Source organism: Siniperca chuatsi, linkage group LG12 (assembly GCF_020085105.1).
Source record: "Siniperca chuatsi isolate FFG_IHB_CAS linkage group LG12, ASM2008510v1, whole genome shotgun sequence".
In the NCBI taxonomy this organism is placed as follows: domain Eukaryota; kingdom Metazoa; phylum Chordata; class Actinopteri; order Centrarchiformes; family Sinipercidae; genus Siniperca; species Siniperca chuatsi.
The window spans coordinates 14,812,922-14,828,173 of NC_058053.1; the positions used below are offsets into that span (position 1 = coordinate 14,812,922).

Here is a 15,252-nt window from a genome sequence, read left to right on the forward strand (position 1 = left end):
GTGCTGCAAAAAAGGACTGGATGAGCAAGCGGGACACAGGGCGGATCAGATGGAGATCAGTGAAAGTGAAAAGTTTAAAGGCCTTCTTGTTATGGGTTTACACTTTATTCATTTACTCTCGTTACGCAATCTTGCAGTAAGCCTTTTAGTGTTTTGGATCGTAAGATGTATTAAAATGCTACTAGTTTATATAAATGTTTAAAATGTGTTTTATGCCCAAGATACAGACAATGATTTTTAGAAAATGCCTTAAAGAAACTAATAGCCCATGACACAGGTGGAATTACCTGTCCATTTAAACGCCATTAGCACTGGACTTATACGTTATTCCTGGCAAAAATAATAATAGAACAAATATTGAGGCAAAATATTCACTAAACCAATACAATGTATCAGAATCTGAAATGTTAGTGTTTGTATGTGCCTGAGAAGAAACAAAGAAAGAAAGAAATGAATTGTAGATGCGCGACTTGTAGCTACTCGCTCTCCTCCAGCTCCAATATCTCCATGAATATATAAATATTTTGCAATTATAATGACAAATTTAATGCAACTTCCGCGGTCGGTACAGCGTCCCTTTAAGAGACCAACATGAGTCCAGACATCACATCATAACCGAGCACTGAATTAAATTATTTCATGTTATGTTTCATATATATTCACTGTTAAAAGGGCAAATCAGACCATCATAATGGTTTATTATTATTATTATCATGAATGCTGAGGCAGTTTTGTTCTTATACAACAACAGCGTCACACTTTAAACTAATCAGCTTCAGAGGGACTAAAAAGAAATAAGCTTTGGCCTAGTTTATCTATATTGTCTGCTCCTTGTGTAACATCCTCTGCTTCAACCCTGACTCCATTGTTATTTTAATACAAAACTCGGAACATATACAGTCCTTTGTGAAGTAGAATAGGCCTATATTTCGATACCATTAAGAAAGAATATGAATTGTGCTGCTGCTGCTGCAGAGAACATAAATCTGCCTACCTAGCACTAGAAAGGCGCAGCTGCACATCCAAGAGGGTCAGTGTTATTTCGCTGTATTCTCCCCTTGATTATACGAGCTGAGCCCATCAAACCCAGCATAATTACAGTAATTTCGCCCTTATTTATTCTAATGCAGTTTCCTATCTCTGAGGTAATTATGAGCATTTTTTTTCACACGGAGGATCTTTCTGTGTTGACAAAAGAGAGATAGTGCTCTGAAAGAAATTTGCTGCTGCATTAGAAAAAAAAAATAGCGAAATAGGTGAGCTGCCATTTCGTCACTGTTCCCTTAGACTTGTATAAGGCTGGCAAATTGCTTGCAGGTGTACATCACGGAGTTGTCAGTGCGAAGAGGCTTCAGAATTAGCAAAGCACAATGTAAGAGTAATGAGAGCAGCGACTAAATCAAAGAACAACTTGTGTGTCTCCCCTTCCTTACATTCCCTCTCGGTGTGAACAGCTTTCTAAGCTATAGGACGTTTCCACAAAAAGCAAAGCAGCTCCTTGGTTGCACATTAAATACACTGAAAACTTTTTTTTATTTTTTACCGAGGTTACAGGATAAAATAGGCCTAAGATTTTACTCTTAAGGAACTAGTCTTTGAAATAATTTTATACCATCAAGGAATCAGCAACATTCACCGATTTGACTAAGAATAAAAATGTAAGCATGAATCAAAGGGATAAATTATGCCTGTAACGAGAATCAAGCCTGTTTCCTGTTTTTGATGATCTCACATGCTTTCAGTCACGCTACTTTCAATGAATATTTAAGAAATAAACATTTAATACACACCTTTCAGCTTGAAATGGAAGAGGCAAGCTCCCTCTCGGGATTTTCAGAAATCAGCATGGAGGCAGATGAGCAGCGGCATCCTGCAGCACAGACACAGGATGAGCGCTTAAATCCCACAAAATGTGTCCCATGTGTTGGTCTAAGCTATAGCAGCAGAGTTCAGAATATGACTGAAAATGTCTGCTTTATTTCCCCTCTTTATAGCTGATGGGGGAAAAAATGTAGATTATTAGCATAAATGTTTACTCCTCATTACGCTGATGACATTGTGCACTCGAGATCTTGGTAATCTTTGGGGGAAATTATGAGTAATTTTTTTAAAATTTAAAGCAGCAGTTACCATGCAATTCAGGCTAATTCTGCGTAGGCTCCACACGGATATAATTATCGTTGAGTCAAGATGTTAGGCTAAAAACTATGCATTGATATTCCCATTTATTATGTACATACAACTTTGACAATGTTGATGCTTGAAATAGCGGGAAATTGTCTTGTGTAGAAAATAACACCCCATATTAGGACATCTAAAATTGCGAAGAATTATATAGTAATTGCAGGCTTTCAGATTTGAAAGCCAGAATGCTCAAACCAGAGCAAATGTGGATGAAATTACAGCTCAGGGTATAAATTAGGATAGGGGGTATGGCATTTACAAGTTGCGTAGAGAAATGCAAAAGTATAAACCACAGCAGCTCTAATCCATGAATGAAGTCACATGGAGCAACAGAAAACCTCCAGAAATCCTTGTTTATTTTTTTTTTCTTTTAGGAAGAAATCGATAAATATTCTAAAATAGTTTACTGAAGTACTGTTCATAAATCTGTGCTGGTTACTTAACAACTGGTGTATAACTAAGGCCATACATAGGAGAAAAACAGCTGCATTTATAAGCTACTCTCTGCTCTTTAACAGTGCAGGTAAATTAAATCTACAAAGGTCCACACATGGGCCTGTATACATGCAGACGTAATGTTGTGTTGTGTGCACAGCACAGACCTGCTGCATGCCTGGGATCCGAGCCTGTCAGCTCCAGGGAGGAGGCTCCATCATGGAGATATAGCAACCGCTGACAAGCTACAGTCCTAATTATGTACAAGGAAACGATAACACTTTATGGCCCGTGGTCGTTTGAAGGGAAGCGTGTGGGATAGACAGTGATGATCATGAATGAGAACTAAGTGATGGGACTGTGTGCTATTAATAATAAGCCCCCCACTATATCTATCTATCTATCTATCTATCTATCTATCTATCTATCTATCTATCTATCTATCTATCTATCTATCTATCTATCTATCTATCTATTGGAGTCAAAATAACTCTAAAAAATATAAGCTAAATTAATATAAAATAGGTTTTCCTGGCTGCAATAAATTTAGTTTTTGGACGTGTGCCTCTGTTTTCCATGTTGCCTACAGGCCCTACATGAGCCCCACGCATAATGTAGGTCAATCTGCTCGTCTTCAGAGATCAGAGACTTTACTTGTGAGACGTGAGAAATGTTTCCATGATGTTGTAGCTCCAGGCTTTCTTGGACCTAGTTCCTCTCTTTTTCTCTTGTTAGGCTGAGTTCATAAAAAGTCTGGAAACGACTCTGACTCCACAGAGTCTGAGGAGTTTGTGCTCATTCATACCCACCCTCATCTTCCCCTCTCGCATGCCAAGGCGTGTTGTTGTGTTGCCTCCCCCCTCCGCTGAGCCTGCGCCCCGGGCCTCTTCCTCCTGCCTGCCTGTCTGCCTGTCTGAATGAGTCTCGGCTCGGCTGAGGAATTATCTTCCGCTTGTCCACGCTTGTGATAGCACCTAACAAGCACTTGTAATTACAAACAACATGTTATTACTTAAGAAATAGCTTTTAATAAGTGTAACGTTGGCTAGCCTTGAAAGTAAACGTCCGCCTAGTTTAAAGTCCAACCGTCCTGCTCACTTACAGTTAGTACTCTTTGGAGCTACTAACATGGTTGCCAAGCAACACAACTAGCTGTTATCTTAATAAGCTAGGCTATTAATTTTGTTAGCTACTTGTGTGCGTTTATTCGAGCCTTTTCAACTAGTTTCAGCCTATCACAGCCAAAATACAGGTAAATATAGATTACATAAATCACTGAAACACCCTGCCTGGACCCATTAAATCGATCAGGGACTTAACCTTAACAGGATCAATTTCTAATATTAAGCTATTTGACGTCTTTTCATTTTCTGAAATAAAGCTAGGCTACTTGAGGTGGTAAAATCATGCAGCACTCACCTAGCATTAATTTTATGATTTAAAAATCATAAAATGACCGTCAAGGCAAAAATTACATCTAAATCATATCTGCATTGCTGTAAAATAAAATAGGCTAAAATACATGCAGGCATATATTTGTTATTAGACCCATAAAAAACGAATAAGACAACACAAATTCTCCCCAGTCATCTATAAATGCCTTTTAGGAAAGAAAAAGAGAAATACATATGCACAGAAAACATTTTTATTTAAATAACGTCTGGCCATATATGGGACACTGCTAAAATAAATAAGACCAAAATACAATTAAATGTGATACAAGTAAATCAGAGGGTAGGACAATCAGTAGCTTACGGTGGTTAATGGATTTGCACCAGTAGCCTAAAAAAAAAAAGAGTCAAAGCGACATGGGCTATCAAAAAGCTGTGGTAAAATATTTACAAACGTGGATTCAGACATACCCCCAGTTGGGTATATTCAAATCAACTAATGACATGAGGAATGGATAAAGGTAAGCTGTTTTATCGCACAACAAAATGAGGTCATATTGAAAAAGGCACGATACAGTTAACTTGTGCTACATTTGTGACAGGTTGTCCTGCGATGAATGTTTATTTGCAGGAGTGGCAAAAAAAGTGACGTCCACGTAAAAGTAGGCTTGCGCCCAGGCTGTGATTGCTTTGGGTAATAGTGGTTCATTCATCCCTCGACATAAACAAAATAAATAAATACAAAAATAACTGTAGAAATCTGTGTCTACCATTTGCCAACGCGCAAACTGGCAAGGTCCATGAACCGGTCTGGCTCCATTAACTTCTCCTAGATGCTTGCGTGTAAAGTTCGCATGGCGCACACACGAGGTCTGTAAAATTAAGGTATTGGCATTTTCTTTTTTTTTCACCAGTATTGTCCGATTTAAACCCGATGTTTGTTGTTGTTCAGAATATCGTCCCAGCGCTTATGGCGGAGTTGTGGTGGTGCTGGACCAGAGGAGGCTGCAGATGCGTCGTAGAGTTCGTGGTTGAGTACCAGGAGTAGTTTGCCAAAAACGATGAAGGCGCAGTCGTGTTGGGAGGGCTGCTGCTCTGAGGTAAACTGGAGTTGACACTGTTCATTCTTTGAGTCTGTGGAAAGTCCCAGGCAGTAGTTGGCGGAGACGTGCAGGGGGGAGATTCACTGGAAGCAACATGTTGATCTGGGGGGATTTCTCCACTTTTCCACAACTTCTTGAACTTGGAGCGGCGGTTTTGGAACCAGATTTTGACCTGAGAAAGAAACGGATACAAGCATAAAATTGATTAACCAATATTTTCCGGCTCAAATCCCAGTTTGACAGTTTTAATTTCTTTTCATATTAGACATAAAGTGGATATCTGACAGAGTATGAACCCATGTCTTTGATGCACCCACCTGTGTTTGCGTAAGGCCCAGCGAGGCTGCCAGCTCGGCCCGTTCTGGTAGAGCCAAATACTGCGTCTTTTGAAACCTCCGCTGAAGTGCAGCCAGTTGGAAGCTAGAATAAATGGTTCGAGGTTTCCTGACTTTCTTTGGTTTTCCATTAACCATCCGGATTTCTGGCTCGCTCTCTTCTTTCTCTGAAGGAACATTCAAATGTAATTGACGTTATGCATGAAGGGTATTGCAATTGTTTAGTTGCATAGAACTATTACGCATTGTGCACTGGCGTCAGTTTGTGTTTGGCAAATATGTGCACACCTAATAATCGATTTGATTTTATCAGATGTTTATATTATAATGCCGAGGAAAAAATGTCAACGTTTATTTGCATTCAACAATATATTAATTTAACATTCACTATCAATGTGTGCAAAACAGTTAGCCTATGTGTCTAAACATTTCTGACCACATAATAATTATCTGGTCAACTATGTGTTATGCATGATGTTTTGAAGTTTCAAGTCTCAAACAAAAGCAGGAAATTAATTTAAATGTAGGCTATTTAAAACACAATAAAAGTGCTTCCTTACCTGTATCGGCTGGAGTAGGAGAGGAGTTGGAGCCGTAGGAGCTGTATGCACCATAAGATGAGTTGTAACCAAGGTCGTATGACTTTGCGTTGTATGGCACAGTGCTCGTGGCGCTGCCGTGGTATTGGTAAGAGCCGAGTTGGCCAAATGGAGACCCCGCACAATGGCCAGGCTGTTGGCTGTTGTAATAGCTGCTGTCAGTCGCCGTGGACACCGGCAGAGTCGGAGACTCCTGCGATTTGTGTAAGCTGTGGTAACTGCTTGAGGTAATCTGGTTCGAATGCATATCAGTATTTAAGTTCTCAAAAACCCCAGTCATCTTCGAGTTGGAGCGGAGCAATCTCGTAACCTAGGCGCTAAAATCGCAAAATTGCGAAAATGCAAGCTGAAAACACGACTCAAATCTTGGACTGATGACACCTTTTCGTGAATCGAAACGCATCCCCGTGTAAACTGTGGCAAAATCAGCGGAAGGTGTGTCCCTCTCACAGTGGCCTGTGATTATCTGCTACGGTCGGTGGTGGCAGCGCATTTATGAGTGAGTGAGAGGGAGAGCTACTGTGTCTGAGGCAACCAATGAGTAAGGGCTGCACGACTGACTACTCCCCACCGCGTCCACCCTCCATTATTTGTTCAGGTCTGTCTGTCCCGGTTGTCTGCAGAGAGTTTTCCATCAAAGCATCTCAAGAGAATCAGAGAAAGGTACCGTGACCAGACCTGCAGGCCCAGCAGGTCTGGTCTTCACATTACAACACAGGCACATTTATCTCTGTGCGCATTCGGCCATATATCTAGAAGATACAATGTGACTTCAACTTATGGATAATATGTACTACACATCAGAAAAGGGCACCGTTACATTGTTTCCGCAAATTAGTTTTCAGTGGCATTGCGGTTAGCCTTCTTCATTTGAATTTTACGCTTGTCAGTATGGCAGATTTATATCCGTTGTTCATCACATCACATGTGCTAGTTGTGGAGGAACCACTGGCCTTTTTGATGTAGGCTATTTCTTGATAATATTTTGGTGGAAAAATACTAAGTGACACTAAGAGACGGTGAGGGACACAGGGGTCAAAATCAAACCTTATGAATGATGCGTAAGGTGGTGTTGGGTGACTGCAGGAGATAGCTACAGCGCCCCCAGGTGTTGGAAATCTTACTTACAGCCCCTTTCACTTTTGCATTTCCTTTTGTCTGCATTGGGTGCAAAACAGAAAGATTGAACCGCCTTATAAACAAACTTCCTTCACCATTGTGTGCAGAGGTTCACAGAACTATGGTTCACAGCTGCAACTTAACATCGAGTCCAAAGTCTTGGTTGTTCCACATCGTGATCAGTTCATCTTGAGAAGTTCATGTGATGAGAGTTGTTGAGGCGCCTGTGTTCATCGCCACAAGATGGCAGCATAGTTCCTTCTATTAACACACCTGGGCTCACACCATAGTTTTGCGTAATGTCACAACGTGTATTGATCAGACCAACCTACGAAGTGTCAAGTTGCTTTTTGCTTTTTCTGCAGCATCACTAAGAACTCCAGACAATGCCATGGATACACAGGGCTCGGCAAAATAACAATTTAACAATCTAATGTAAGCCAAAACAATAGTCTAATACTATCTTTATGAAGCTTATCTGTCTATAGAGACATGTTAAACTCTGGTAATTTTGAGGTTTTGAATTTGTTGGTATATTGTCCCAAATATTTAAAGTAACACCCATTACAAAATAACACACTAAAGCCACAAAGACAAAGTGTCAACATAAATCTTACATTATACCTTCCACAAAGTTATAGGCTATTTGTTGCATGGCTGTTTCCCTAGAGTACATTATACTGTTCAGGTTTTGTTGATAAGGGTTCCGCCCCTTATACATACTCTGATGGACCTGCCTTGTCTGTTGGCAAGTTTACACCCCTTTTTAAATAGTTGCATTTCTTGCATCTTAAATGCTAAGTTGATGGTATATGTGTTGGTCAAGGGATGGAAATGGCAGAATCACATATACAAACTAATCATGTAACTAAACTAAACACAAAACTTGACATTCAATCCAGTGTGACGTCACTTATTTCCAGCAAACCAGTTGATGAAATCCTACTTAAAGGGTCCAGCGGGCTCAAGCGATTTAGTGCTGCACTTCCCTAAAGTTGGGAGACTTGCAAAAGACGGATATAAAAGAGAATGACTCAAATCAAAGCAGCACAGGCTGAGATATCCTGACTTTAAGTCCCTAGGATGGATTAAGCTCCAGAAATGCTGCATCCTACAATTCCCACAATGCAACTTGATAGTGTCTTTGACCCTCCCTGCCTGGAAAAAGGCCACATCTTTCAAACCCAATGCCCCCAGTTTGTAATGCAGGCTTTTTGTTATAAATTTGGTTTCCCCAAGCCCAAGCCGAGATACCTGGATGATGTCACTTTAGTAATTTGCTCCTCCAGAGCCACAGAAAACATACAACTGTTTCCACAGAGTAGTCCTCCCTTTGACGGGTAAACTAATCTTCATGTATAAAATTGGTGGAATGCCCCTTTTAATGTCTGGAAAAGCCTTATGCAGTTGCTGTTCTATTTCAGTGAGTAATTATTCATTTTGATCCGTTTCATTGCACATCTTTTTTCTGCCCGTTTGTCAGCGAGGGCATGATGAGTTTTCTCTGGTTGCTCTGCAGCAGGACCCCTAGATCCAGTCCAGGGAGGCTTCTATCTGCCCATTGTTCTTCTGAAAGGCAAGCAATCCTCTCCCACCATGGGCCAGTAGGGCTGCATGTCACTGCTCATTAGTGGAGCACAGTCTCTGTATTCAGCTGCCCGGCATCAGAGCCAGAATGAGCGAAAATTCTCCAGTCAGAGTCACGTAGAAGCTGAAAAAGACTGTTAATCTCTGATGAATTATTCTCATAGTTAACAATGGAAGTCATGTGAGCAATTATCTTCTTATATTCAGGATTATATTAATCAAGGGTCACAGCACAGACGCTGTGTGTTTGCGACCAGGCGACATAGTAATTATTGTACCTTTTCTTTCAGCCTTTCATGAAATAGATGGTTGTTATTGCTACTCAAGTTCTTGACGGTCATGCCCTATTGGTTGATTATAATTTTGATGTTTTCTCCTCTGCCGCAGAGCAGCTGGCATAGTGGATCCTCCCAGTGTTCGATGACATGAAAATGATGCCAAATGGCAGCACACAGATATAAGCGGCTTTTATTATGCATTCCAAATTCACATTCGTACGGGAGCTTCTCCTGACTAGACCTGAAGCACACCAGTCAGATACCTCTACATATGTATTCAGCTTCCTTTCTTCTAGTTCATTTTGTCTCATCTTTGTTTATTCCCGGTGTAAAAAAGGACAAAACTACACTGTACATAATAGAAGCACTTCGCCTTGTCTTTTGCTTTATCAATAATTTAGCCCAATGCTTATTAAAATGGCCATCCATTATTTAATATTTGTTGAATGCTTGATAAAGTTGACAAGTTTCCACACAGTATTAAAGACAACCTATAAATGTATATTGTCTCTCAGAGTTCAACATGCTTGTACCGTGCAATGTTTAATCCCTTGTATACTGAACTTTTTTAATGAACATGTTTCAACCTCATGTGAAGAAGAGTTGAGTTTAAAGGCCCTGAGAACGTGACAAAGACAATACTTGCTGATTCTATGGGATGATCCACTGAGAATAAATACAGCTATGAACAGAACACACAACGTATTGAATCAAAAGTTTGCAAAAAAGCAAAAAAATGTAACATCTCACACTTGTATTGGAGCCATTCTTGCTTTATCAACACTGATGTAGCCTGTTTCAATCAACTGGATTACAGCCTACACATCATTTCAGCCTCTCTGTTCCCATTAGAAAGGTTGTGAAGAGCGCACATAAAAAGGCAACACTGGCTGATATTGACATTTTGTCTTGAGGAATCAAAGTGCACAGAGCAGGAAGTCATTGTGAAAGATAACAACCCTGACATTATGAGGAGTTATTGATCTTGAGCATCTGTTATCTTGTTTTTTGTGTTGCAGAAGCTCAAAAAGGCAAACAAAAGCTGAGATCTTTTCAATGACACACCATTTGCACACTATGAGTTGAGGTTTCAGAAATATTATCAGAAGTCAGAGCTCAATAGAGGAGCAGCAGAAATCAACATAGCACTCCATGACCACATAGTGTCTTCTATCTGTTTACAATGGCAATGGCACCGCCCAGTACAAAAATTACAGTACAATTGGCAATACAGGAGCGCAGCAGGAGGGGGAGGAAAACGCTTCCCACCTAGAGGGGATGTTTCACTGAATATTAGCCTATTTATTTAGATACAAACTGCTATTGATTTCAGGACACAGCGGAAAGTCTGAAATCCTAAATAAACCTGAAGAGATGTTCATTATAGTGTGTTCTGCATAACCCATTATGTGCAGAACAATGCTAATGATGATGATGTTTTAATGATCTCAGTGCACACACTACAACAGAGACAGAGGTTATACTTGACACTAACACTTCACGTCCCACAAGATTTACTGTAAAGTGTGTTCAGCTTTTGGTTTTCGTTATGAAACTGTTGTTCGCTCTTGTTCTGTATGTGTGGGAGTCTCTATGTGTGGCCACAGGGAAGGAGTTCACTTTACTTGATTAGTCAAAGCAACAGATTTTAAAAGCAAATTTTAAAAATATAATGTTATTATATTTAAATATATCTTAAGTACAGTTTTTAATATACTAAGTACAACTTAAGTGGTTTCAATATAACACAACTTATGGTATACTAATTTTTAATACTTATAAAGTATACTAAATAACACATAATCATAATATGTCAATATACTTTTTTTAGCTTGGGTTTGGTAAATGGATGTAAGGTGTTTTTCATTATGTATTGTACTCAGGGTCAACAGGAGCAGTAATGGCCCTGGTGTGTTTAATGCGGCTGGTTTCTAGCTCAGTAGAGTGATTTGGCTGTTGGTGGATTCTCTTCGCTGATCTCCTGCTGGGTCTATTGGAGCATTCATCACCTTGGCAACTCACCCTTTTAGTCAAATCACATTACTGCAAGTTTTTCAGCTTTGGCTTAAAAGTTTAAATACCTCCATGAAATGCTTTCAAACAAACCAAAGTAACAGTAGGGAGGTTTATCCATTGTTTCCAAAATGTTTTTAAGCATTAGCCCAAGACACAGAGTCAGCAAATAAAACGCCTGCAGTGTCTGTGTACATTCACCTCATGTGCTTTTTGCAATCATGGAAATGATCTACCAAGTGTTTCTTGACCTTTCCGTCTGAAAGGCTGTACTGCATGGCTCCGGACATGAGAGGAGTTGAAGTTGGAAACCCTCAGCATGGTAGCATGTGTTTCCTAAGAATTAGTTATGGTGGCTTTTCCCCTGACTTGAAGTTATTTTTAACAACAAAGGCTTTAATGACAAGCACAGGCAGACAATAACAATTGGAAGGAAGTGTTCAGTTTTGAGCCCATAACAGATGTGAGGTTAATGTCTGATGCTCCACAACAGGACAACATGTGTTAAAGAGTACTATTATGTTATGAAATCCACTAATAAAGTATATTTTTCACTACAATCTTTAATGTACTCAGAAAAGGAAAGGCAGAACATAATTTCTAATATGTCCATTGCTGATGTTGCATAAAAAAGCCTTTACCTAAGTTTTATTCTTTTGTTTAGATTTGAATGATTGCATGATCCTTAGCAGGTTGAAAAATGTCCACAACCTCTTATATCGTATGAAAAAACGTTGATCCACTGAAATAATTCAAAAACTGCTTGGTGCCTGATGTAAAAACAACTCCACATACTTATTAGTTCCTCATGAAAATCTGAGATGTGGTTTTCACAAAATAAGAAAGTCCCAACTCAAGTAAATTCCCTGCCTGCTGTGTAACATGATTGTCATGACATAATGATAATACATCCTAGAGGGAATTCCTTTGCACTAAAGCAAAAATGGTTTTGCACTTTGCAGGGTTAACAAAGGAATTCCCTGTGTCATCTGCACAGCCTGCCTGAGAAAGAATTCAGAGAGGTCTGCGAGGTCCCGCTCCCTTCATTGTTGATTCAGCGGCACACCCCCCACCCAGGACCCATAAATGGAAGCAGTCCTTTGTGCGAGGGGAGTGGAGCAGATTTACTGTGGATGGTCTCCCTACAAAGGACCATGCCGCTGTCACAACAGGACCAGGATCAGCTGCTCCCGCTTTCACACAGTATGATTTAACGCCGTGCTTCACACAGCCACTGATGCAGACACAACTTCTGCAGTCACTCAGCATCCATGTACCTCAATGACAAAACAGCGAGAGGTCTCTCCTCTATATTTATGGATACAGTCTCCACTAAGATGACTTAATTTGTGCTTACTTATACTTTTGCTCACGTTTCAGATCGCTGAATTACACTAACACGCTCATCTTTCTCAAGGATGGAGTGAGTTAAACCACAGACATTAATTCCAGTTTTACTATCGTGCTGTAGGTCCAGATGTCCAATATTTACTTTAATTTCTCTCACTGGTAATGTTTTTGCCCTCATATTTTAGATGTGATCATGTCATCACAGATTTTTGTGTTGAGACAGATAAGTAATAATCTAACCTAAGATGTAGAAAAATCAGCATGATATGTAATCCATTTTATGTCTCTGTGTGCTGTATAAATGTCATCTTCCATAGGGTTGGGCATAGACTTAAGTCTGTCACCAGCCCTTTATTTAAAGTGGCAACAACCATCTGTTTTAACTTTGCATTGTGGTCATTAGTATGGTTTCATGTCTTGGCACACCAGCTAAAAAAATGCCTACGCCAACTGTGCATTTTGGGCATGTTTCCTTGCCTCTCCAATAACTTTTGGGTTTGGTTTCCTCCACCAGTCTCTGCTATGTTGACTTCATTACTGTGAAACTTAAGGAGCTGGCCCTTCTGTCTCACCAGGGTTTGAGTTTCAGAGCTTCTAATACGTAATAATTTCAGCATGACGGTGGCAAATCAGTGAAATCCAACCATTAACACTGGTACTACTCTTTAAACAAAATGCTGTGAGTGGTCCAGATTGCGACAAAGATGTAAAATCCTCACGGGATTGCTAAATCAGCATGAAATGTGATCAAGTGTACATACCTCTGTGTGCTGTATAAGTGTCATTATCAATATGATTGGGCCTAAATTTGAGTATTACAGAAGTTCTCAACAACATCCATTAGTTTGCATTGCATTGTAGTCATCACTATGGTTTTATGCCTTGGCACACCACCAAATTGCCCATGCCAATGTGCATTTTGTGCATGCTCCCTCGCCTCTCTGATAACAGTCCCAGTTATGTTGACTTCATTACTGTGAAAATTGAGGAGCTGGCCCTTCTGTCTCACCAGATTTTGAGTTTTAGAGCTTCTAAAATCCAATAATTTTAGCATGAAGGTGGCAGATCAATGAAATCCAACTGTCAACAATAATTAACAATGTACATCTCAACAAATTCTGAACAAAACCCGTGTTCACATATGAAATTAAAAGATCTGAAATTTAGTTTGTCCAGTCTGTAGCTAATGACTTTATGGTACAAGTATTACGTTATTATAACTTGCACCTATAACTATGCTGTTATTGTTAAAAGCTTAGTTCTTTGGTGATTTAGTAAAGCATGCCCATAACTAGAACATTATGGCATGTTAAAACGTTTTACTAAAAACATGTCCCCCATACTTTAAAGTTAAAATCATACTGAACATGAGGAAGCCAGTTTTGTTGATTTGAAGAAGAGGTAGATAGCGTGAGCAATATTTACCTTTAACTTGCTAACTTCTGCCAATAATCAAACCTGTGGAATATGTATGTGGGTAGCATTAGAATAGGGCTCTGAATCTTTACCCACAAGTGAAACTTAATATCTTCACCAGTGATTTGACCAGGGGGCCACAGAGACCTTTCTCAAGTCAGTGTTCATTTAGTTGCAGCTAATCTGTGAAGAAAGGCCTCATCACCTGCAGGGGTCCACCTGTTCGACCTGCACCATCTCTCCGATTTCTCTATTCCCACTGATCTGAGACAATACGAGGCCAGACAGCTTCACCTCCTCTCGCAGCTCGTGTTACACAACCACCTGGGGCAAAAGTGGACATGAAAGTGCTGTTTGTGTGATTGGGTGAAACCAGGTGAAGGCAGTTACACACCTTTTCACTCACAGGGACACACACAGGCCATACTGAGCAAGCAGTTGAGGCAACAGATTCTTTAGATTTATCAAACCTAATCACATAAATGATATGATAATTTGAGGAAACATGCTTTCTGTCATCAGTATCACTCTAAAATGACAAAAGTCTCTCAATAGAAGATCATAGTGCCAATAGCGACAAACATGCACTGATGTACTTACATTTGTTTTTTCTCTATACTGTATCTGTTCCTATAAAAATAAATTGAAATGCACTGCAAATTAGCTTAGGCCATATGTGCCAGAGCATGCATGATATCAGGTCATATCATGCTTTTAATTTGTTTTGATTTCCGTGAACTATCAAGAATAATGACGCAATCTGTGTTAATCAGTGTCAAATTAATATTTAATTAGATTGAGGGATGTCATTTCAACAGGTCATAACATTTTTTATTATTATTGTACAATTGTTAATTCTCCTGGGTTAATGTGGAGCATTACACATGCCTGACCCTGAACGTACAGTAGCTATACCAACAGGGGACTTGATTGTACTTCACGTCATGTTTATCAGATACAGAGTGCTTTGAGCTACGACACTAAGGATTAAACATTAGGACTAGATTGAGGATAATGTAAAGTACTTCAAATTGAAATGTGATGAGGATTTAGGACAGAGAGCAACATGTGTAGGAATTCATAAATATCATACAACATCAATACACAGCACTTACAGCAGAATTACAGCCAGAAAAGGTTGTGAACAACTGCGCTTAAACTCAAGACTGTTATCTCTGACTAGGATAGGGGAGCGTGGTTGTATAAATGAGGGGACATGTCTTTATCGATGAAAGTCTGAAGTTTTTTAAAGAATTATTTTTCATTAATGAGAAGCCAGCTGAAGAGGTCACTGGACTGTTTACCAGAGTCTACTAACCCTCAACAACTAGTCAGGTTTTCTGGCAGTGGGTGTAGGAGATCTTACATCGTGTTTCACTGGAGAAACTGGTTACATCAGTGAAGATGCTTGTGATGCATCTGTTAGCCAAACCCACAGCAAC

General features: G+C 39.7%; 1 protein-coding gene and 1 long non-coding RNA gene across 3 annotated transcripts in view; one reads left to right on the forward strand and one right to left on the reverse strand.

Annotated features, from left to right (window-relative positions):
* dlx2a (distal-less homeobox 2a) overlaps positions 1 to 6,584 on the reverse strand; it is a 14,080-nt gene extending 7,496 nt beyond the window's left edge. Inside the window, exons 1-6 of one of the 2 annotated variants that reach the window (XM_044216762.1) lie at positions 6,009 to 6,584; positions 5,431 to 5,615; positions 4,039 to 5,285; positions 3,429 to 3,603; positions 2,787 to 2,872; positions 1,791 to 1,870 (exon numbers count right to left, since the gene is read on the reverse strand). In XM_044216762.1, coding sequence (XP_044072697.1) covers positions 4,959 to 5,285; positions 5,431 to 5,615; positions 6,009 to 6,327 — 831 coding nt within the window. In that variant the 5' untranslated portion in view covers positions 6,328 to 6,584 and the 3' untranslated portion in view covers positions 1,791 to 1,870; positions 2,787 to 2,872; positions 3,429 to 3,603; positions 4,039 to 4,958. The remainder of the gene's footprint in view (positions 1 to 1,790; positions 1,871 to 2,786; positions 2,873 to 3,428; positions 3,604 to 4,038; positions 5,286 to 5,430; positions 5,616 to 6,008) is intronic. The other variant, XM_044216761.1, reaches the window with a different exon arrangement.
* On the forward strand, positions 3,804 to 12,530 carry LOC122885536. The gene is made up of 3 exons (XR_006380131.1): positions 3,804 to 3,871; positions 12,007 to 12,247; positions 12,425 to 12,530. It is a non-coding gene; the product is annotated as an uncharacterized LOC122885536 (long non-coding RNA).
* The last annotated feature ends 2,722 nt before the right edge of the window (positions 12,531 to 15,252 follow it).